The 25,804-nt window shown below is 41.9% G+C and overlaps 1 protein-coding gene across 2 annotated transcripts in view; it reads right to left on the minus strand.

Moving 5' to 3' along the window:
- CASTOR2 (cytosolic arginine sensor for mTORC1 subunit 2) overlaps positions 1–25,804 on the minus strand; it is a 206,807-nt gene that overhangs the window by 60,952 nt on the left and 120,051 nt on the right. For both annotated transcript variants that reach the window (XM_068268545.1, XM_068268544.1), the window contains exon 2: positions 23,533–23,603. In XM_068268545.1, coding sequence (XP_068124646.1) covers positions 23,533–23,603 — 71 coding nt within the window. The remainder of the gene's footprint in view (positions 1–23,532; positions 23,604–25,804) is intronic.

A 25,804-nucleotide genomic window follows, 5' to 3' on the forward strand; every position in this document is an offset into this window, starting at 1 on the left:
AGTAATCAGCGCTGGTCCTTAAGGGGGGGGGGGGGGGTAAAGGCTGGGTCCTCAAGTGGTTAAAACTAGTTCAGGCTCATGATTTTCATGCACATACATCATACTTAGCAATGCACTAAGTTTGGACATTATACATGGGGCATTTTAGCACCATACAAAATAAACGGGATACAGATGGGGATATCAAACTTGGAGAAGGACTTAGGAGTACTCATCGACAAAAAGTTAAATAATCGTATACAACGCCAAGCCGCTGTAGCTAAAGCGAATACAATTTTGGGATGTATTAAAAGGGAAATTTGCGATGCTAGCATAATATTGCCCCTGTTTTACTCTCTAGTAAGACCACATCTGGAATATGGAATTCAGCTCTGGGCACCACATTACAGGAACAATATTGCCATTTTAGAGCAGGTGCAGAGACTGGCAACAAAATTGATACGAGGGATGGAAGGTCTCACCAAGAAAGGTGAGATAAACTGGGTTTATTTAGTCTAGAGAAAAGATGCCTTAGAGGGGATCTAATTAACATGCATAAATACATCACAGGGCAATATATAAGCTTGGCAGATGAGCTTTTTGTCCCTAGGCCTTCACAAAGGACTAGAGGATATGATCTGCACATGGAGGAAAAACTTTAAGGGCGGGATTCCACTTGAGCGGCGCGCGTCTGCGAGCCGGCTCTTCTGGGTCTGCGGGGAAAGCAGACGAATCCCATCAGCCGTGCCATGCACGGCTATGGAATCCGCAGCCTCCTGCGCCGATTCGGATGGAAAAGCCGGCCGAATTGCTAGCGGTAGCGATTCGGCCGGCGTTACCATTGCACCCTATGGCAGAGTTTCCCCGCACTATTTGCCTGCGGGGAAACTCTGCGGATTCGCGGCGGTTTCCGCTCAAGTGGAAACGCGCCCTCAGACATTTATTTAGGAAAGGGTTTTTTACAGTCAGAGTGATTAAGATATGGAATCCATTGCCACAGGAAGTAGTTATGGCAAAATCTATATCTGTATTTAAAGGGGGCTTAGATGCCTTCTTTACGTTGAAATCCATGGCTATAATTACTAGGTAATGCCCAGTGGTGTTGATCCAGGGATTTTGTCTGATTGCCATCTGGAGTCGGGAAGGATTTTTTTCCCTTTTGGGGCTAATTGGACCATGCCTTGTAAGAGGGAGCTTTACGTGCGACTCCTGCGGTGAAATACAAAAAACTGTGTTATTGTTCAGAAAAAAAAAAAAAAAAATCACTCTGAAAAATGCTAGAGATTTTTCTAACATTTTACGCTCCCCAGTGTGAGTGGTTACTGCTACAGTCCAGGGTCTGCTACAGAGAAACTGTCACTTGCATCGCTGAATGTTAACTCTTTCATGCAGAAAAATAAGAAAAGGAACACAGCCCAGTTATTCATATGCTTGGCACTGTACATACACCTGTCTATCAATATGTCACACGATACCTCGGGTACACTTGAAAATCAAACAAATAAGAGTTTTACACACTTACCCATCTTCCTTTATTATTTTTCACAGTAAATAAAGTCACAACATTATTGTTTAAACAGTGTGTGAAACGGACTCCATAAATCTTTACACATTGTGTGGCTGCATGCAGCAATTAATAATGTAGCCCGCTACGGCTGCCAAAATGAGAATACCAGTCTTCATTAGAGAGAGCGCAATGCTGAGCAGTGAAAGGAGGGATTTGGTAGATCCCTCACTGCAGTGTCATTAAGTGTTTGGTGTTAAAGTGAGAGAGGCTTAACACACTGTGCATTGCTGCATTAATCAGACAGTAGTATCAGGGGTAATAAAAGGCAGGCGACCCATCTTCTGCTTATATTTCACCACTGTGATCTCAGTGACTCCTGATATCATTACTCATGTCAGCACAATTAATATCTAAGTGCACTATAGACTCTGCTGTGCTCTGTGTATTTTTACAGTTTATGAAATAGCAACTAAGCAATAAATTAAGACGATGTTTAAATATACAGTGATTCAGTATACAAGGTACATCAACCGCCAGTTCAGCAGTTAATGATGAGATATCCCACAGCTACGATGTACAATCCAGGTGTAGGATTATTACAGCCAGTGTCTGTAGTGCGCCACTTCAGATTCCACCTTAAAGTGGACGTGAACTGAGTAAAAGTATTTAAAATAAACACATTGCCCCTGCAAATAAATATTACATACTTACCTCGCCATCAGTTCCTTTCAGAAGCTCGCCATTTTCTTCTTACAATGATTCCTTCCAGTTCTGACAAGATTTACTCAGAATTGAAATATATCAGTTGCTGTCCCTTATAACTGAAACGACAACTGTTGAGCCAAGTAATGTCCTTGTTTCCCTATGGCTCAAGTGAGCGATGTTACAGTTTTACAGTGTGCTGATCAGGAAGCGGTTATGGGGTAATGGCAGGGCCGGCCCGCCCATGAGGTGGGGTGACACATTTGCCTCAGGCGGCACTTCTGGGGGGGGGGCGGCACCCGCCCGTCCGTGGGTGTGGAGGGCCGCCTGAGCTGGAGGGGATAGCGGGCAGGAAGGGGGTATTGGGCCTAGTGGCGGGGAGGGGGTCGGACCCCCCCTTCCTCGCCTGGGTCCCCCGTCCTCCGCTCCCCTCCAGCTTGTTACGTCGCTGGCTGGCTGCAGTTCCTCGTTCCAGCCTGCGCTCCACTGACGTCACTTCCTGCGGCGTAGCAGGAATGTTGAGCATGCACGGCTCGATTTCTCCGCTCGATTCTCCTGCTCAATCATTTCGCCGCTCGATTCCGCAGTGAATTCTCTTATCTTCCGCTCCTTTTTCTTATCTTTTTCCACTCACTGCTATCCGGAATAGGGCGACGAAACGATCGAGCGGGAGATCGGACATGTCGGAAATTATCTATCAAGCCATCTTAATGGCTCAAAATCGAGCGTATGCCCAGCATTACATTTTTCTGTTAGATTATTTTCTGTTATGCTGGGATTATACAATACGTTTTTAAGTAAGAATCGTTCCGATAGATGCGTTCAATGATAAAATTCCGACATGTCCGATGTTCCGCTCAATTCGTTTCCGCTCGACTTCTTATAGAAGTCAATGGAAAAAAATATAAGAAAAACGAGTGGAAGATAAGAAAATCAAGCAGAAAAACCAAAGGCTAGTAGATCGCGTGACAAACCGAACGCAAAAAAAGTATCATGTAATCCCACCATTAAGTACTGGTAGAGACTGGTCATCCTCTCTGGTGCATTGTCTTCTAGTTATCTCCTGCTGAGTAGAACAATGCCTAATTGCTGGGCAGATAGATGGTTAGATTTTGGAAATGATCTATCTGGCAGGTAAATGTAATGCTGGGAATACACGGTTCGTTTTTGAGCCATTTAGATCGATGGATAATTCCGACATGTCTGATCTCCCGACCGATTGTTTCGCTGCTCGATTTGTGATAGCAGTGAATGGAAAAAGATAAGAAAAACGAGCGGAAGACAAGAGAATCAACTGCAGAATCGAGCGGCGAAACGATCGAACAGGAGAATTGAGCGGCAAAAACGAGCAGTGTATGCCCAGCATAATAGAAAATTGTATGTGTGTACCAAGCATAACACATTCTGCTACATGGGACTCAATGGGGCTAATCAAAGTCTATGAACAGTTCAGTTGCTTCTCTGCATTTGTTGCAATGTATGCCACCGCAAACATCGTGGTTTGTACTATGTGTAGAGATATAATGGGGCCCAAGGCAAAGGAGTAGATTTGGGGCTCCCTTTGTAATCTTTTTGGTAAGCTGAAGTGGAGAGAGGTCTGAGAAGGTGGCTGGTGGGCTCTTTGACACCCACTAGGCCCCAAGCACCTGCCTAGGTTGCCTGGTGGATTGATTTTGCTCTGCTTATAACGTAACAATATAACAGCCAAGTGTGAAACTAGCCTAATGCAAGATCAACTAACAAATATATCTGACCAGTACAGTCCTAATTTGCTCTCGGCAGTTTGAGGATGCCTGCTGTGCTGCCATCTTTCTTATCTCACCCAAAAAAAAAAAAAAACCCACGTTGTCCCGATTTTCCAAACTGATTGGGAATATAGTTTTGTTGAACAGTGTAGTATTATCTATCTGAAGACCGCAATCATTAGTAAGTTAAACAGCTAAGAACCTCTGACTTGAGTTCTGTAATTCTCTGTAGGACAAAGGGAGGCAGGAAAGAAGACCTTCTTAAGCTAATGAGATTTCTCATTATGCAAAGCAGATTGTTTTGTTGTCTACATTCCACAGAGATGAAAAATTGATTAGCAAGCTTATTAAATGTGACACTATCTCAACAATGCAGACTCCACAGCCATGTAACGCATTCAAAAATAGAAACATTCATAAATGTTATTATTACTAACAAATTAGGTCACACACCAGCTGCCCACCAAACAGGTGGCTCCCCTCAGAAGTTGCAGAACAGTAAACGATAAACCCCCATAAGCAGAGTACAATAAATATGGATTAAAAACAGTAAGTGGGAATGTTACTGATAGAGGTCAGTCAATATAAATTCTACTATCTGTCAATCCATGCACAAGTCAGGCCACAGGCGTAACGAGAAGATCACTGGGCTCCTCTTGCTACACTTTGGATACCCCCGCCACTCCTTCCCCCACCACACACACACGCTTTCTGCACAGGTAAACTGAGAACCAATGTTATTTAATTGGCTAGTGCACACTTGAATGTGTTTTCTCCAGTCAGATAAAAACTGACAGCAGTGAAGCACTGCACGCATTTTCTCTATCAATTACATTAGCTTCTGTGATAAAACGTGCATGTTTTCACACATACAGACAAATGGTGTGCAGAAAACGCATACAGAAAACAGACAGATGAGTGTGCTACTACACAAGAGCCTGCTTCACACTAAATAGGGACTGTCTACAAATATTTTTAGGATTCCGTATCAGTGGCTGAACAGGTGCAGTCATCAGAACAATTGTTAAGAGAGCAGAAAGCTTTTTCTCTGTGTGCCCAGACTCCTCAAGCATCACTAGAGTACACAGCACTTAGGGAGGGGCAGAGCAGCACTGTACACAAGACCCCACTGAACACTGAAAAGGACTGTCTACAAATCTTTGTCTGAAGAACTTTGTATGATGCCTTATCAGTGGCTGAGCAGATGCAGTCATTAGAACAATAGTGCAGAGAGCAGAGTTTTTTTTTCTCTCTGTGCCATTGTCAGTCTCTCAGGACAGGCAAAAGATACCCCTCCCCCCCATGGGTCCCCTGTGGCTTCTGTGTCCCCCTGCAGCTGCATTCCTTGTAGGGTCTATTGTTACGCCCCAGAGTCAGGCCCTATTTCCACTGGGTGCCGAGGCTGTTTCTGAAGCGAAGCTGCAGCCATGCACAGCTCTAGAGATTCGGATGTGTGCTAAAGAAAACTGCAGCATTCCGTCTAGAATTACACCGCATGCAATTCACACGGCATGCTGGTGCCTCAATAGGCAGTGTTTCCCTGTCTGGCTCGCATGTGGGGAAACGCTGCGTATTCAAATATAGTGGAAATGGGCCCTTAGCAATACATGTGTATTTTCCATCATCGCTCTATAGTGAAGTGTATAATTTGTACAATATAAGAGATAGATGGTGGAAACTAAAAAAAATGGCTTTACCGTAAATGGAATCTAACTTATATTTTGCAGTTCCAGGCTATCTCGTTATTTCTACTGCCACCGAAGGGTGACCATGGCTACCCAGGACTAGGGGCTAGGGAGTAACAGGCAGACAGCTTAGGCAGCACACCTGAGGCCCCTTTCACACTAGACTGTTGTCATTGCATTACCCGTTTTTACTGCAGGGTAACCCTAAAGCAATGAAAGTCTATGGAACATTCATACCTGAAGTATCGCATCTGACGCATCTTCGTGTTCACGGTGCGCATGCGGGGAAGCAAGTTGTTTTCAATGCATTCACTTGCAATGCGTATTTAAGCCCCAGGAAGTGAGCGCTAGAGAGCCTCACTTTAACATGTGATTTCCTGCCAAGAATTACATTAAGCCTCATTGGCGCAGGTATCTACAAGGCTTGTTTTTAGCATTGCGCTAATGGGAAACTGGCCTGAGAGTTTTAGTGAGGGATCAACAAACAGTGGACATCTGTATGGCCAAACAATATTCCATGACCAGCTGGACAACAGTCTGAGGACCCCCAACCCGCCTGCTGACAAAACTTAGGAAACCAGCAGTTGGCTGGGTTGGATTTTTCACTCAATAGCTTTGTTCTTTTCCACAATGGAGAGCCTTCTGCTTCTCCTCCCTCTCCCCTATCCAAAGGACAGTACGTGTTGTTTAGTCAAATCAAGTGTAAATAACGGTCATAAGCCGCTGGCTGAAATAATTACATGCAACAATTTTGGCCAGTGAAGACTTGTGTTCGTATTGTCCTTTAGAGAAATGAAAAGCCCTCTAATAAACCACCTGAGAGCAATTTGGTGGGTATGTGGTTAACAATACAGTTTGCACAAAAGGGACAAACAGAACAAGGGCTCTACAATTTAGCTTTACAACAGAATTGACTCAATAAAACGGAAAGCCTATAAATATTAGAGCAAAATAGTTGGGAGTCTGTGAAAAAAATCAGTATCTGTGGGAGGAAAACACTCATTTCAGACTTAACGTACTCAGTTTATTTTTAGCAGAGCCATTCCATTTATTATCCAGCCATGGCATCAATGAATCAACTGCTGATGGCAAATGTGATCGTTTTTTTTTTTTTTTTTTTTAAACTTGTCTCTGGCCTGGACATAACCATATATCCTCTCACCTGGGGCCAACACAAAGGTTTTGTATGCCTGGCATGCATTCTGCCCATTTCTGTGTCGCTGCTGGATATTCTGCCTGGCAACCAATGTTCGCACAGCCTCGTTGTGGAGCACGTCTTTGTCAGCAGCAGCAGGAACTCTGTTATACATCTGCCAAAAAGAGGCTTCTCTTTCAGCACTTGGGAACGAAGGTTGCTAGGAAGTAAGTTTAGAGATGTTTACTTCCAGCGACATGATTATCTAGTAGCCTATTGTCATATTCCCCCCACTCAGCAGTTATCACAAGTGCCTGCGGTGCTCTGCGTCTACAGACCGCTGAGGATCTGCTCATTCCTTTTCCTAAACTACCTTCCTTTAGTTATAGCTTCAGTACGGCCAGGAATTCTGCTGGAGTCTGATGATCTCAACACTAAATGAACATACATTGGGAATGCCAATACCTAACATTAACCAGCATTCAATTATGTTGCTCTAAACGCGTTTGGTTTTACTTTAGTTGAAAAAGCAGTCACAAAGAAAAACAACATGAGACACTCTGATGGATGCAGCCGACTCCTTGATTACTGCCACAAACGAATTTAATAAAAGCAGAACGTAAGCGTATTTTTACATAAAATAAAGTTTATTTCACGTTTTACAAACCTAAATAAGATTGCTTTAGTAATGCACATCGTCATCCAACCAAACGTAAAAAAAAGAGGTGGCACACAACACAAATGTAAAAAAAGAGGCGGCCTCTCTTTTACCTTTGGTTGTACCAGGGCAGTTTGAGCAATCCGGTTGAGGCAAGGGTTTGCCGCCTCTTTTTTACTTTTGGTTGCACAAGTACCGTTTGAGCAAATCGGTCAAGACAATGGTGTGCAGGCTTTTTTACATTTGGTTGTACCAGGACCATTTGAGCAATCCGGTCGAGGCATGGGTTTGCCGCCTCTTTTTTACATTTGGCTGTACCAGGACCGTTTGAGCAATCCAGTTGAGGCAAGGCACTGGCACAATCCCAGGCAAGCACACCTGGGTGATGTCTCCTTGGAACACTTTCCAGTGAAGCTATATTGTCATCCAACCCTGCTGACAGGAGCTGAAGAATACATTATCTCTATCTTATTGGAGTTGTTTTTTGTTTGTTTTTTTTCAGATCCTGAAAATGTCATTACCTGCATCTGATACTCTATGAAGTCAATTTCCGCCTCCAAGTATCTCTGAGATCACATGATTTACACAGATGGGCAGCGATAGGGCACAGAAATAGTGCAGTTGGCTAGCGCTGACGATTGAGAAAATCTAGAAGTAGTGCATAACGAATAGCGATATCTGAGGAATGGTACATCACAGAAACTAAACAAAAGCATGTATATAATCCTAGTTCAGAGGAAAAGATATACATATATTTTAGGGCTGGTTCACACTACGAGCGCTTTTCTAAGCACCAGTGACTTAAAAAGCTCTTGCTAATGTAAATCTATCTGTGTGTGTGTTCTCACTTGGGGGATATAAGGTTTTAAAAATTCTCCAGCATTAAATTAGCAAAAGCTTTTCAAATCATTGGTGCTTAAAGTGAACCTGAAGTGTTAAAAAACAAATCCAGATACTTACCGAAGGAGGTCCCTTCATTCCAGCACTGTCTCCCCGATTAGCAGTCTCTGATCAATGGGTTGGAGACTGCTCTCTTCCGCCGCAAGAGTCTTTAGAAGTCTTCGGGAGCCCGAGTGCTCCTGAAGACGGGCAGCTCTGTAGTGTGCATTTGTGAGTGTATTCTCTCATGCACTAGCGCAGCACGGAGCTGCCCGCTTTTGGGTGCACTCGGGCTCCCGAAGACTTCTGAAGCCTCTTGTGGTGGGGGATTTGAACGGGGAGACAGCGCTGGAACGAGGGGACCTGCGAGAGGAACGGGAAGGATCAAAAGGACCCAGAGCCTTTCCTCTCCTTAAAGGGAACCTGTATGGAGTAAAATTATTTAAAATAAACACAAGAGGTAACTTCAAAACGAACATTACATAGTTACCTTGCCATCAGTTCCTCTCAAAAGCTCACATTTTCTTCTGACAATAATCCCTTCCAGTTCTGACAACATTTTGTCAGAATTGAAATATATCAGTTGCTGTCAGTTTTTTATCAGTTGCTGTCAGTTACAGCTGAGAGGACAACTGATGTGCCAAGTAAAGTCTGTTTACCTATGGCTCAAGTGCGCGATGTTACAGTTTAACAGTGTGCTGACCAGGAAGCTGTTATGGGGTAATGGCCATTTTCAAAATGGAGGACAGAGAATTCCCTTGATCACAGTGGACAAACAGGACGCAGGAAAGGAGAAAGAGATTGAGGAGTAGACTACACGGGAGGTAAGTATGACTTGTGTATGTTTATTTTGACTTTTAATTTTCAGTTCAGGTTTTCTTTAAGCAACTACCAGTTTTTTTTTTTTTTTTAAAACACAGGTTTGCGTTAAAAGGCACTTACAGTGTGAACCAGCCATTATAGTTAGGTAACTTTAAACTCAGGTAAGTATACATTTTATAATACTATCATTAATTCTCCATTGCTTCATGTGGACTTGATGCCTCAGGTGACAGTTTGGGGCCGAGTGCTGTACCGATGCATCACTAGCCTATAGGCTACTGACACAGAGCAGCATCAAGCGGGAGCGTTAGGAAGGAGAACAATGCATGCAGCCTGCCTTCAGCTAAGATGGCCTGGCACTCGTATTTTGCATTGAGGCTGGTGTACATATGCCAGATTCTCCACAGTTACGTCGGTGACTGGCCACCTCGGCCTTGCAAGCATAAGACTGGAAATTGTTGTAAGAGTCAGGTGAGTGACAGGGAAGTAGCACCAAAAACAAAGATAAACAGAGCGTCACAGTGTGAAATGAGCAAAGTATCAGGAACAGCTGGAGCCACATGTATCCTGCTCAATTCAGACAAAGCTAACAGTGGGCCCCTGTGCAGAATAATTGAAGAGGGCCCCATGTGAGAGGCCAAGGTCATAACAGATCATGGTTGGGTCCAAATAATATTAAACCATAAAAGTTCAAACACAGGAAAGTACAGACGCTGGATATTGAATGCAGCAGTCTGGGGTAAAAACACAACAGTACATGAACCTAGGCCACAGTCTGCTGGCACTGTATTAAATGCAGCACACATGGGCCTCAAGCAATACTCAGTGTTCCTAGGTTACAGAGAGAAATACATGGATAACATTTTAGAGGGTAATCAGGCCCTAACGGGGGTGCAGATGCATGGGCCCCAGAGGACATGGAGCCCTGTGCGGCTGCACGGGCACGTCTGCGTCTGATCCTGCTGCCTGGGCCGCAGATGTCAAAGAAATATATATATTTTTTAAAGTGTGCTCTTCTGAAGTTCTTTAGCATGACAAAGTTATAGGTAAACTTCCTAGATTAAGTTCTTGTCTGGCTCTATCCCAGGCTCTATAGGAGAAAGGTACAAAAGTTGCTAAGCTTTCCCAGGATATATAGGAGAAAGGTGCAACAGGTGCCAGCTATTCCAGGCTCTACAGGTGAAACGTGCAAATGGTGCCAGCTACCAAGGTCTCTATATGTAAAAGTTGCCAGCTATCCCAGGCTCTATAGGTGAAAGGTGCCCACTATCCCAGGCTCTACAGGAGAAAGGTGCCAGCTATCCCAGGCTCTACAGGAGAAAGGTGCCAGCTATCACAGGCTCTACAGGAGAAAAGGTGCCAGCTATCACAGGCTCTACAGGAGAAAGGTGCCAGCTATCACAGGCTCTACAGGAGAAAGGTGCCAGCTATCACAGGCTCTACAGGAGAAAGGTGCCAGCTATCACAGGCTCTACAGGAGAAAGGTGCCTGCTATCCCAGGCTCTATAGGTGAAAGGTGCAAAAGGTGCCCGCTATCCTGGGCTCTATAGGTGAAAGGTGCCTGCTATCCCAGGCTCTATAGGTGAAAGGTGCCAGCTATCACAGGCTCTACAGGAGAAAGGTGCCAGCTATCACAGGCTCTACAGAAGAAAGGTGCCAGCCATCCCAGGCTCTATAGGTGAAAGGTGCCAGCTATCCCAGGCTCTACAGGAGAAAGGTGCCAGCTATCCCAGGCTCTACAGGAGAAAGGTGCCAGCTATCACAGGCTCTACAGGAGAAAGGTGCCTGCTATCACAGGCTCTACAGGAGAAAGGTGCCTGCTATCCCAGGCTCTATAGGTGAAAGGTGCAAAAGGTGCCCGCTATCCTGGGCTCTATAGGTGAAAGGTGCCTGCTATCCCAGGCTCTATAGGTGAAAGGTGCAAAAAGGTGCCTACTATCCAAGGCTTTGTAGTTGAAAGGTGCAAAAGGTTCAAGCTATCCCAGGCTCTACAGGTGAAAGGTGCCAGCTAACCCAGGCGCTTATAGGAAAAGGTGCAAACATTTGCCTGCTCTCCCAGGCTCTACAAGTGCAAAAGATGCCACTATCCCAGGCTCTATAGGATAAAATGTGCAAACAATTCCCTCTATCCTAGGTTCTATAGGTGAAGCCTTTGGAATCACAACTTTTAAAACAATAGACACATTGTTTATGAAAACCTGCATTAGCATGTGAGAGATAGTAAACAATCACTCGAACACAGCTTCGTGTCTATTTCCGATAACCCACTTTAATCTTATCACTTCTATTTTTATAACATGTGAACTAACACAGTCAGCCATTACGTGCAGCTTAAGTGAGATATTTTTGGAGTCTTCTGAGAATATTAGCATAAAGCATACCAGTCTTCAGAACCCTTTGCAATACTTGATTTAATGCCAAGTGGCCACATAGAGGAGGTTGCATTCATTTGCATTTAATATAAATAAGTGTAGTGTACTTCTCTTAAACTAGGTATACGATGCCCAATTTTATTTGTAGATCAGGTAAAAGAACCATATGTTTCTGGTAAGGAGAAAAGAAGCAAAAAAGCTGGCACATACACTGCTGCAACAAGAGCACAGGAACAATAATGCGCCAGGTTTATGGTCTAAATAGCATGCTCTTGGTGGCAGGGAAGGCAGCTGAATTGAAAACAAAAGCAAGTAAATCTCGGCACTGCCAAGTGTATGGACCTTTTATTGGTGGTCAGTCCGTCGGTGCATAAGACAAGGCACTTTGCAGGGCCTGGAAGAAGCTGGTAATCTGGGTGCCAGCGGCCATTCAGCAACATAGGCAACGCATAGACCGCAAAGCTAATTGCAGCTATAGCGACCCCCACTGGCTTGTTATAAGTGGTGAAGATATCAGTGGAGGGGTTATTTTGTGATGGAAGGTGGTGCTCGCCGATCGTGGCACTACTGATTGGAGATAGGTTAGTGTTAAGGTGGCCACATACCATACAATTTTTAAATATCTTTCCAATTCAAGAATTGCAATCAGTTTTTCTAATGGATTGTAATATTCCAAATATCTGACCAATGTACTACACACACGCACGCACGCACGCACGCACGCACGCAAACACACGCAAACACACACACGCAAACACACACACACACACACACACACACACACACACACACACACACACACACACACACACACACACACACACACACACACACACAGAGTTTTTCCCAAATTGCTTGGGAGTATATATAAATAGACAATCTTCATTCAATTTTCATAAAATTCTGATCAGATAATGATCGGTGAGAGATCTATCTACTGCCCATATTGACTAGTCCATCTTTAGGGTTATGTTTGATGTACTCAGTAGGCCCTATTTACACTTGAAGGACATCAGAGGTCAAACTAAACTGATGAGAAAAACAATTTAATCTATCCTCCTCCTCCTAAAAATAACTTTTTAGGTATCCCACAGTTTTATTTTATATTTAAATCTAGCTTTTACTGTTTGTCTCTGCTCAATTACATCTTCATTTCGAGTATGCAACTCTATGAATTATTGATCCTTTTGATCTCTTTCCTGCTCCAGCACCTGATGGTAATACTTGTTCTAGGTCTGTGGCTGAAAGTATGCCCGTTTCCACTAGCCACCGTACGCAGCTGCGAGACGCACGGCGGCACTTCCGGGTCTATGGGAATGCAGGCAGATCCCAGAAGCCGTGCCATGCATGGCTATGGGATTCGCAGCCTCCCGCGCGAAAACTGTGGGCAGTGTTACCCTAGCGATTTGGCCGGCAGCACCATAGTTTCTATGGCAGAGTTTCCCTGCACGATTTGCCTGTGGGGAAACTCTGCGGATTCGGAGCGAAAACCGCTCCAGTGGAAATGGGCCCTTACAGACAGAGGATCAGAAGCACAGCCAGGCAATTAGTTTAAAAGAAAGTAAATATGGAAACTTTTACATCTCTCTGACTACAGGGTTACTTTAAGAACTACTCAGATGAGTTCTAGCTGTATGATTTGCTTTAGTGGTATTATCACCACAAATATCAAATTTCAACTGGTCTGAGTGTATTAAGTGATAAAGATGCTAATCCTGCATTCAAAACTACTTTTTCTGCTGTTATGGTTTGTAGTTATCACATACTTTAGGAGCACTGGCCCTAGTGCAAAACAGTTGAATGCTGGGAGTTCTTTTTATCTAGAATATATTCCTCCTCTCATTTATTTCCCTGCCTAGCTCCTTATCAGAAACCCCCTCAGATTACTTGTGTTTACAGGCATGGCTGAGGTGACTCAGTGATTGGATGTGTGGAAAAAAAAAGTTCCTAGTATACACCTCAGTGGGAGTGTCTGAAGACTCTGGGAGGAGGGCAGCTAATGAATACACAATGAGCAAGAGAAGAGGGGGGGGGGGGGGGGAACAAGAGTTAGGGAGGATATGATGTCAGTGTTAGCTTGGCAAGGTGGCTACTGCCTAGAATAGGATTTTCTGCTTTTCCTTTATAAAATTCACAGGAATCATTACGTGGATAGCACAATACATCTGTTATGTAAGTAGAAGTAGTATTTATCTACTTATATACCGGTATGTGTTATTTATTTGTAGGTTAGCATGGGTGTCGCTTGTTCTTTAATAGATGTAAAAAAAGAAACAAGCCACAAAGCAGCTGATTCTTTACCCTGCTGCGAAGGCCTGAATTTCATTGGCAAATAAAGCACAGATTAGCATGTGACAACCTGCAAATTCCAACTACCTGCAATTGAAAGGATTTTACAGAAAGTTTTCAGTAGAAAGATGATTAATGATGATGTAATCCCTCACCAGTAAAGGATTAGTACAAATCAGCACACAGCAATAGATTCCTCCTTTCATCATGTAGAATTCACAGAATTACTCTGCACAACTAGACTGCGACTTGTCTGCCGATTCCCTCTGTCCCTCACTGAGATACACGTTTCATTCCTGCTCTCTTCTACCCATGATAAGTTCTGCTTTTGTGGACAAAGCAATTCAAAGGCCAGTGAAGCTAAAACAGTAACGGCCTCACGTCCTGACGCCATTAACTTGCGCTGCATACAATTTTTCTTACACATTAGACATTGTTTTATAGATTAATCATTGCTATGCCTAGATCCAATGTTCAGGACACAGGTCATCACCACAAATAATTTACGCTTTGAAAGATTAGTTACAAAAATATATACTTTTATCCCAAGATTTTAACTACCAAACCAAGATATCAAATAATGAACAGCTGGGGAATGGTTGTGTTAATATCTGGTTTGGGAGCTTCACAAACAATGGAATAGGCACAGAAATCAAATACACGTCACTCTAATATTGCACTACCATCTTAATGCATTATATTTACTCCTCTCCCCAATAGGGCTATACACAGGCCCGGATTTACCTCACAGGAGCCTATAGGCACAGATGTCCTGGCACCTTAGACTTGGCCCTCCACAAACCTACAAACCCCTGAACTGCACTGCAAGTGTGCTGGCTGACTGAGCTGTCACTTCTCCCTTACTTCCCTTGCCCATCATAGGTAGCTACAGGTGTCCCTTAGCATTAGGTAGCCAGAGGTACCCTCAGTATTAACTAGCTAAAGGTGCCCCCGCCTAAGGGGAGATATAGTCAGTGGAAAGAGCAGGGTGAGTAACCTCATTTATACTCTCAGCAGGACTCCGCATAGGGAAGCGCTCGGTGAGGGGAGTGAGCCGCCTCTCCACCATCAGGCGCCTGTAGGAATAATAAATATAAATATAAATATATATATATATATATATATATATATATATATATATATATATATATATATATATATATATATATATATATATATATATATATATAGGGATGGGGGGATGAAGGGATGAGAGAGAAGCTTGGACTAGGGGAAGAAGCTACACGCTACACATGGAGTGAAAGGGGCCAGCCTGTGTTCCTGTAATGTATATGGAAGAGCTGCATGGCTGCCGAAGGAAAAGGGGAGCTGCTGTTCATGGAAGGAGGAGCTGCACATCAGATAAAAGCTGTGCAAGGGAGTTGGCCTAAAGGACAAGAAGTATAAATCCAGAGCTGTACACCAGGTACTTTGTGGCATAAACATACACCAAAACAAATGTGCATAATGGAGTTTGTATCAGCCAAAGCATTATGCTAGGTACACATGATGCAATTGCCTTACAAATTTACTGTCAGATCGATTATTTTCACCATGTCTGATCCGATTTCCAATCTTTTTTTTGATTTACCATTCTATGAAAAACAAATGTTCGCAAAATCGATAGATCAGAAATGTTGGAACTAATCAATCTCACTAATATTATAAATGCAAAAGTTTGGATGTTTGTTACTCAATCACGCAACAATGGCTTAACGGATTTGAATGAAATTTGGCACACAGATAGTACATTACCTACAATAACATACAGGATACTTTTTATCCCCATAACCAAAAAGTGGGCGGAGAAAAATACAAATTTCACTGGGAAAATGTAAACTGCAGCCTTCTTACACTGGTAGGATTCTCAAACTTTCCACTGGTAGTCACTGGGTGACTGGGATTAATATTCAGAAAAGTGGGTGGTACCTATGAAAGCCAATCAAAATTCACCTATTGATTTTCAAGGAGAATATTTAATTGCTGCCATTCTTGCACTGTTTATGGCACAAGCCTCAAACCTGGTACAGTTGGTTATTGGGTGACTGGGGTTCAAATTCAGAAAAGGGGTGGAGCCAAAAACAGCCAATCAGATTTGTTTCATTTAAATTCAAATTATTGATGCCAAAGACCGGAAAGCTCACAAACTTGCTCATTGAGTAACTGAGCAATTGTATGTTAGGGTTAAAAAGTGGCCGGAGCCAACACCAGCCAAATACATACCTGGGCAACGGCAGTCCCATCAGATAGTCTGACAGTAAATCTGTCAGAAAATTGCATCGTGTGTACCTAGTATTAAGCTGATGAACAAAACTGCCTTCAGCTGATACCACTAATAAAATAGAGACAGAATAAACTTCGTGACACGTTCTGTTGCCGTGGAGGGGGAAGGAGAGAGGACAGTGTGGCTTCAAGTGGAAGGGGTACTATTGCAAGGTGTAGACCAGCTAAACAATCAATACTAAAAAGTATTAATCATTCATTTGATTTCCCATAATTTATATAGTGGGTACCTAGCTTTACTGTTGCTTCAGTGGGGTTTCATAATTTAGTTTTACCACCATAATCTGGAAGATAAATGATCAGTATATTTTTTGGCTGTTGGGGAAACCCACTCAAACATGGGGTGAACAGATAGTATCCTGGCAGGGTTCAGAACCTGGAACTCTAAAGTACGAGGCAACTACGCTAATCACTTTGCCACTGTTCTATCCGGTTACTCATTTTCCTGTGAAAAGGAATAGCTAATTTACAGCCTTGTACCAGACACTTTGAAAGGTATCACCCCCAGCAGTATTCCATACAAGAAGGTGGTATAGCAGCTTATGGAGACCAGAGCAAGGCTCTGACTACATTCTGGGAGATGAGGTCATCTTATCTCTGATTCAGTACAGCTCATCTGTTATGTGGCCAAACACAGACCATTTTCAAGCTGCTCAAGACTGTTGGAAGCACTGGAGGACCAAAAAAATAGAAGATACTTTATGTAAGCCACATCTGGATTATATTACATAAACAGCTCAGATAAAAATAAACCTTAGCAAAGCGATCTACTCAGTTTAGGATGTTAACTTGTGCTGTTGGTAACCGGAGCAGGAGCAAGACTGGTATTGGACACTTTATCACTCCTAAGCCCCGATCTGCTGCTACATGGCTATCATTTCACAGAGTGCTATGAATGTTGGATCTTTAGTAGTTTCTCTGATGGTAACTAAATGGATCAGGGTTGAACAAGCAAATGTTGCTTTGGTGAAAAAAAGCTGTTTTATATTTTGTTTTCAATCATTTTCATTGATGTTTTCCCCATGAAAACATATTGCATAGTACATATTGCAAATTTAATTTCTTAAAAAGAAGAATTTTAAATGGCACATTATATAATAAGAACCGGTGTAAACCGTGCAACTACAATAATGACCACCTGCACAACATATTAAATTTTTATGATCAGATCTTGGGGTCCTTGAAATGTGGAGATCATGAAGCCAATATGATAGGCGCACATACAGGCACGATTTTTAGTCCAGGAACACCTGAAGCCATTTATAGCTGTTGAAAGAAGAGAGATGTTGTCCATCCTTTTACTGAACCCCATTGGTAGGGTGACAAAAAATATGCTCACTAACATTATTGGTATCAACAGGTAATGGAGCCTTTTGAACCCCTTGGCAGTTTACAAATGATTAGTATAATAATCATTACTGATGGGGTATGGGGTTTGGTTAAATTGCTTGGCTATGTATGAAGCTGTAACATGCGATTAACAATTACACAACAGAGTTAAAGGACACCTGAAGCAAGAATAATATGGAGGCTGCCACATTTATGTCCTTTTAAACAATGCAAATTGCTTGGCTGTCCAGCTGATTATAATGTTAGTCATAGACCTAGAACGAACATGCATACCAGAGGCACTGACTGAAGTCTGACTGGATTAGCCCTATGCTTGTTTCATGTGTGTGGCCCAGACTCAGCAGAACTGCCAGGCAAATTGTATTGCTTAAAAGAAAAGAAAAATAAGGCAGCCTACATATTCCTTTCACGTCAGGTGTTCTTTTAAGAAGTGATAATGAACCCACAGGGTCTCTAATATAGAGAGTTTTACTTGATTTGTTTAAGGTGCTGCAAATCCCATTCTGGTCAGGCTGATCCCCTCAATGGCACTCAAGTCTTGTTATCTAAAGTCAGTAAAGGATCCCACAAATTATGGTACCCAACTTATGGCATTTTAAATAAAAAAAGTGTCCAGATAATAAATTGCAATACGTTAAAAGAATCCATTTAAAGGGACACTTAAGTCAAACAAAAAAAATGAGTTTTACTCACCTGGGGCTTCCAATAGCCCCCTGCAGCTGTCCTGTGCCCTCGCCGTCTCCCTTCGATCCTCCTGGCCCCGCCAGCAGCCACTTCCTGTTTCGGTGACCGGAGCTGACAGGCTGGGGACGCGAGTGATTCTTCGCGTTCCTGGTCACAATAGCACCATCTATGCTGCTATAGCATATATCATATACCATATAGCAGCATAGATGGTGCTAATGTGTCTGGGAACGCGAAGAATCACTCGCGTCCCCAGCCTATCAGCTCCTGTCACCGAAACAGGAAGAGGCTGCCGGCGGGGCCAGGAGGATCAGAGGGAGACGGCGAGGGCACTGGACAACTGCAGGGGGCTATTGGAAGCCCCAGGTGAGTAAAACTCATTTTTTTTGTCTGACTTAAGTGTCCCTTTAACAAAAAAAAAAAAAAGACAACATACATTCATTTACGCAATTTATGTTTTTTGAGGTACGCAGACCTTTTCTACATGGATCTTCACCATGGTGGGTGCAGCCAAACACCCGATGGTCAAGCAGCCTCCTCTTGAGCACTAGCAGAAGGAGTGTCACCTCATCCATACAGACTATCAGTAGGATGGAAACTTTGACGTAGGGTGCCTAAGTATTGGCAATTAATTATATAATACATAAAAATTATTGTTCTTTTTGCACAGAATGCACTGAAGCTAGTATTACCAGCTTAAACCGCTGATTAATACCTATGCAGAAGTAGTTGACAATGAAGTGGACCCCACCACATACAATATGATGGCAGGATTATGATTTATTGTAGTGCTGGGTAATAAAGAAGCAAGCATGGCATATAAGAAGGATTTTGTTCTTTGAATATAAATAGCTGTTTTCTACAGCAGAGACCTCTGAGCAAGAAATAACATTAACCACCCACGCAAGCTCTCTAAAAAGATAAAAACCCTTTTCATGAAAAATAAATAAATAAAAAAAAATATATAAATATATTATATATATATATATATATATATATATATATATATATATATATATATATATATATATATATATATATATATATATATATATATATATGTGTGTGTCTATATGTGTATATATATATGTGTGTGTATATATGTGTATATATATATGTGTGTGTATATATATGTGTATATATACGTGTATATATACGTGTATATATACGTGTATATATATATATATATATGTATGTATATGTATATATATATATATATATATATGTATATGTATATATATATATATATATATATATATATATATATATATATATATATATATATATATATATATATATATATATATATATATATATATATATATATATATATATATATATATATATATATATATATATATATATATATATATATATATATATATATATATATATATATATATATATATATATATATATATATATATATTTAGTGCAGGCCTTTTAAGTTATACTGACATTTGGGTCTTCATGGAGACCATACTACAAACTACAAGCAGACGTGTAAAAGAAAAAAAAAATGTTACATTTACCCCTCACAGCATGAACCGTCATCACCTTCTGTCTGTCTGCCTTGGTCTCCCTTGTCTAAGTCCACACAGCCTTGTCCCAATATCCACCAGTGAGATCACATTGGCATTGGGACAAGGCTACAGTATGTGGAGATGAGGAGAGGGAGGCTTCATGCCATGACAGGGAAATATAAATCTATTAATGGCAATTTGAAGCTAAAACACAGAAGTATCAAGATCACTAGAAAAGCATCTGCACTAGAAAATCACTAGGAATAAGTGATTTGTAGTTCTGTCACTTCAGTAACACTTGCCTGGTTACCTATGAGACCACATATGAAGTACTGGTATGTCTGAATAGAGATTGTGCTAATACAGTATATTGCTGTCGTGCATAAAAAAGGAGATTTGAGCACATGCGGCAATGGGAGCGGGTGTGGCTTGGTTGTTACCAGGACGGGCAACAGAATTAAGAAAAACTAGCCAAAACCTATTTTTTAAGTTTTTAATACTGTGGCAAGACAGAAGTAGTCTTTGCAAATACAAAAAAAAAAATAAAAAAAAAAATAGAAACCAGAAAACTAAAAAACAAAACAAAAACTAAAAAATAAGAAGGCCCCCTAGCAAACACCATGGTCACAGGGACCCCTGCAACAAATACCCCCCAACACACTCGACAGAGTAGTGCAAAAATATTTACCTACTCCCATTGTGTTGGGTCTCCTCTTTCTCACTTGGTGCAGCATGCCAGGCTCCAGGTGCAGGTCATTTGATCAGGAGCCTGCATACTCTGCACTTACTCTGCAAAGGTTCAAGGGAAGCGGAGCGGGCACTGTGGGCTTACCTTCCTGACTACGTATCACATCTCTTTTGGTATTCATGCAAAAAGACCCATACTTTTAATTTTTTTTTTTCATAAACACAGATCTTTATTAATACAATAAACATGAACAAAACATGCAAATGTTTGATGAGCCACAGTTACAAAAAAACTGTCAACCGAGTAGGGACCCATAACTTAATTAACATATTCTGAATGAAATCTAATATGTTTTGTAGTGGGAGTTACATACAGTGTCTTTATGGCAAGGAATATATGCACCTTTACTGCAAACAAGGTTTTTTTTCCACCAAAACAGCACTGTCAATAATATGGATGCTTTCGAATGTCGGTCCATTAAGCCTTTGTCTCGGTGACATCCACTGTTGGTGGCTCACTGATTTTTTTGAAAGTACTTTTTATAGGGGACCAGAGATGAACGATTCACACAAAATAAACATATCAGTTGATCGCTTGTAAAGAATAAATGCTCTACCTGATAATTTCACCACTCTAGTGTGCCTTTTTGAGTGTTTTTTTTATCCATTATTGCTCCAGGAAATATCCAATATGGCCGCCGGCTCATATCCCTTCTGCTTCCAGGTTATAAGCTGTTCTGGATGTGCTGTATAGCCTCTATGAGACTATAGACAATCAGGGCTGCTGCAGCCTTTCATCTGTCTGCTTTCAACTTTATTATTCTGGTATGCTGTGCGGCTGCCTGTAGGAAGTGTCTCTCATAGAAACAAAACTGCATACAGTAGATAATGACTGGCTGCACACTGCACACAGATACACTTGTCTGTTTCAGAGCTTCTTTCTCGGCAGCAGCAGCCCCTCCCATGTCAACAGCTATGAGTAGGAAATCTGAGCCAGGAGGGGGCAGGCTTGGGCTTGAAAAGACTCCACAGAAAAGTGACTCAGCAGCTATAATGATTCCAGGTCAAACCTAGACTGAATCAGTCAGTGGATTCTTATCACAGTTGATAACAGATAGATTAGACTGAGAAGAATAAAACTAAAAGCAGGGTACGCGTTTACTGTCATGTTCCCACTGATAAATGTAATAAAATACATGAGGGTGCTTAGTGTCTGGTTCTCTTTAAGTACTTTTTTGGAATGTCTTGAGTCTGGCTACAATTGTTGAATATTACTTGCTATGTGAAACATTGGCTATCTTTTATAAAGCATTCCCGCATGCGGTAATGCTGAAAACAGCTGACTTTACCGAGCACTTAGCAAAATGTTAATTCATAAAAGCTGTTACCGCATGAAAAGCTCAAATTACCGAGCCTTGAGGTAAACGACCACCTTGTGCGGTTATTATCTCAACACGTCACTAAGGCTACTTACACACTAAGACATTGCGTTAGGTGCTACGTTAAGGTCGCATAACGTGCACCTAACGCAACGCATGGTGGTGTGGGAGAGGATGTTAAAGTGAGCCGCGTTAGGCGGCTCTATCCGCATAATGTCTACCAGAGTGGCGCGGATTGGCTGGCGGGACCTCGTGATGCGGAGTGAGACACTCCGCATCACATTGTCCCGCCGGCCAATCAGCAGCCGCCAGTGCACTGCATATTAAGTAGCCATGTGCGCGGATACTGTAGCGGCATCTCCCCGCCTCCTCTCCCCCCCCCCCCACTGAGCATGTGCAAACAGTCTAACGCGGAGGTAACATGAGAAGCTGCCTGAGTTGTTACATTTTCTCCTCCAGAGACAGTGGTACAATAAGAGGCAGCCCCAGATTCCCTTTAGATGTGCATTTTTTTTTTAAAACTGCCTCTGTTTGCCCGGAATCTGCGCTGAATCTGTCAGTCTTTCCAAACAATCTATTTAATTGCCACAGCTTAGACGATCTTCAAGAAATGTTACACATGCAGGCTTTCTGATGTAAAAAAACATATGAAAACAGGTACCCAAGAGGTTAAAAAACGCAGCCCGGGTATTCTGGAAAGCCTTTTTTGTTCTGTTTTCACTGCTGCTGCCTGGGAGGTCTGTCTCCATTAACTTAGCTGTTATCCGCATGCTTTTATCACCTCTTCCAAGGGAGCGGTATTCTCTGTCTCATTACCGCCTGCTCTAATCTTTATGAATTGACCTTACACACCAGGACGTTACAGGCGCATGTTAGTGCAGCCTGTAACGCAGCCCACCGCACAGCACTACAAAGTCAATGAGGCTGTTCACACTGCCCACTTTGCATTACACAGTAACTCTGCACGTTCGGGCATTTATCTAATTTGCCTGTTATGCCTACGGGATCGCAAAAAACCTGAATAGCAGAACTGGTGCTCCATCACATTCTTTTCTCTACCTTGTGAAATTGTTAAGACAGTTAACACTTTTTTTTAGTTAAAACCAGAATTGAGAATATAATTATGTTTGAGGACAGGCTTTGTTTTTTTTTGTGGGGGTCACACTGCCAAGACTTGTGCAACATCAATATATTTTTTATCTTTAAACTCACTTTATGATAAAATACTCAATAGCAACATGCTGTGCTCTGCAAAACTTCAAAGCATCTTAGAAGCAATAAGAAACACTATAGAAAGGAAAGTACACTTTTATTAAGCCCATCCAAGATTTCTCCTTTAACCTACAAACTACATTTTGATTGGATGATGATCTAAGAGGGAGAGCGGCAAAGCACTGTGATAAAGGAGTGCATTATGGCAGACTTTTACACAGCCCCGGGAGCACTATTTGTTTCTTTGCTCAGAGATTACCAAGCTCATCAAAACTGCATGTGTGCCGAGTTTAGAGCTGGTGAATTGCTACAGCCAGCTGACCACAGCATGTGCTTAGACTGTACTGTCTCCTAATCCTCTGCGCTCTGGTTATTTAGCCCCTGACATACACAGAATGAATAATCATCAAAGGCATGAACTCTACCTTAGTTTTTCCTTTAAGAGCCAAAGGAAATAGCTGACTTTTTGATTTTGTTTCATGGTATTGAAATTTTGGAATGATTCAAATTCCATATGTGAAATGCTCTTTCGCTCACAAGACTGTAATGGAAAGACATGGAACGCTCTTATCCTGTTTATTCCAAACACACATACATTGTTTAAGGAAACAAAGCGCACAGAGCGCATTCCTGGACCTTACCTAAAAAGCCTTCTTCGTCAACTATAATTGTATAGTCTTCTGGAGTTTCTGTAAGACTGAAGAACTTGCACCTGTAAAACAGAAAACAAGGATTTATGACCAGATGGTAACAAAAATTATACTAAAGCTCAACACGGTATGCTTTAAATGATATCTTGATACAGTTTATTTTCCTTGGAAAAAAAAGCAAACCTCAACAGCTAAGATTCATTTCTGCTTTTAGTAACATGAAAGAGTATTGTTTTGCTTTGCACTGATGGGTATTTCACCCAGCACAAAAATGTATTCTGCATCTCCTTTTAATCTTAAATAAATAAATACGTATTAATTATATGAGGCTCACTACTGAAAAAAAAAAATGTTATATGCAGCTAGCCTATGGGCCCAAAACTGTTCCCCATGCACATTGGGACTCCTGACTAAAAAGGGGAGGAGCACTACTGTGGTATTCACATTTTTACATGCAGAGTAGGGATGATCAATGAGATGAAAAAAAAAATCAGAGTTTATGCAAATTTATGTAAATTTGTGAGCAAATATATACAGCTGCGGAATAGGGGTCCCAGGTGGTAGCAAAGCCCGAACCCATCGCCTCTCATGTGCACTAGTGTTTTTTCATGATTCAACCTTCAAGATAACCTTCCGGTGTGAGGTGAATGGCAGGTTTGTTTTTTTGAACACCGGCAGACTTTATGGATTATTAAACAACAGTGAGGTGCCGTAGACTGCACAGACACATTGTTTCATAATCGTGCAATGTGATCCGTCATGATGGTCGAACAAAATATCCAAGAATAGTTTGCTACATTTTTATGAACGATATCTGAACATAACGTCATTCATTTTTCTCCTCCAGTGGGTATGGGCCTTAAGGTGTGTGTAGTTAGGGTGGGTGTTAGGCATAGCCATTGGTAAGTGTAATGTGAGAGATAGGGTGAAGCGATGCTAGACTTGAAGCTTTTTTAACATGTATGCTTGGTAGGTAGAGTTCTTTAAACTCACTAGATAGATAAGCCTATTTCTACAGAAGCTTGTGGTGTTCTCAGCATATGAAGATCTCCAGGACTTGCATGCATGACAACACATTTTGTCATAATTCCTGCATGTGCTTGCTCAGTCCCTCAGCATCCTTTCCTCCCTGGCAGGCTTGCAGTGTTTGACTGTTGGAAAACATATGTCTTCCTCTTTTTTTTCCCTTTTTGGCAGCCTGCAGATTGTAGATCACATGCATTATTAGATCAGTAGAACCTCGCAGAAAAAGCTCAACCCATGATACAATTACATCAGTGCTGCATGTCTCCTTTCCTCACCCTCCCTCCTTCTACTGTGCACACAATCATCTCCGTAATGAGAGCGGGAATAATTGTGATGCTTGGCACTTCCCCACACTTCTCAGTAAGCTCTTAATCTATATTTTCAGTAATTAAACCATGTAAGCAGCGGCCTATCTCGGCCAATTTATTCAACAACATTCAAAAACAACGTTGCAGCACAAGCAGACGAAAACATTGAGACAGCTATAGAAAAGCTCATGCCTCCTTTATTTAGGTAACCCTGTAACAAGTGGCCAAAAACATACTAATGACAAAAAATACTCGTGACAAAATGGTACAAACCGTTTTTGCATAACTGAGAACATCGCTGTGCCTTTCCTCCTAGGTTATGTTCCTCTGAGCATTCATTTTGTGCTAGTGGCATCTTTAACTCCACTACCTCAGCGGTCTTCACAGGAGATATGCAGGAGTCCCTGACACATAAAACCAAAATTCATAAAGTACAGCTGCAGGTTTCATGCTTTGTTCCTAACAGGAACTACACTGCTTACTGTGTGTCTTTAGGTCAAAGATGTCCAACTTTAAAGGAGTATCTGGTCACCAAAACTGGACTCAATGCAATTTTGCCCTAACATCCTATTACCTTTAGAAAAAAATGATTCCCATTAAATCGTGTTATTGGATGCACAGATTTCTGTTTAAAGAGAACCCAATGCCTCAAAAAGTAAAAGCTTCTGCTTCTCCGCCGCTGCAGGGGACCCCCCCTACTGAACTCTTGCACAGGACAGAAGGAAAACCGAGAAATCGACCATGTATGTAGCTAGAGGGTTTAGCCTAATTCCCCCTTCAACTGTGACTAATCACAATTGTTTTTGATCTCAGCTGTGTCAGCCTAGGAATCTGGGCTGCCTGAGCAGAGCAGCTTATTTGTAAACACAGGATGTTAACCCTATGTCTGCTTCCATGAAAGGAAGTAGACACAGTGCAGATTTATTGCA

Source organism: Hyperolius riggenbachi, chromosome 2, assembly GCF_040937935.1.
Source record: "Hyperolius riggenbachi isolate aHypRig1 chromosome 2, aHypRig1.pri, whole genome shotgun sequence".
In the NCBI taxonomy this organism is placed as follows: domain Eukaryota; kingdom Metazoa; phylum Chordata; class Amphibia; order Anura; family Hyperoliidae; genus Hyperolius; species Hyperolius riggenbachi.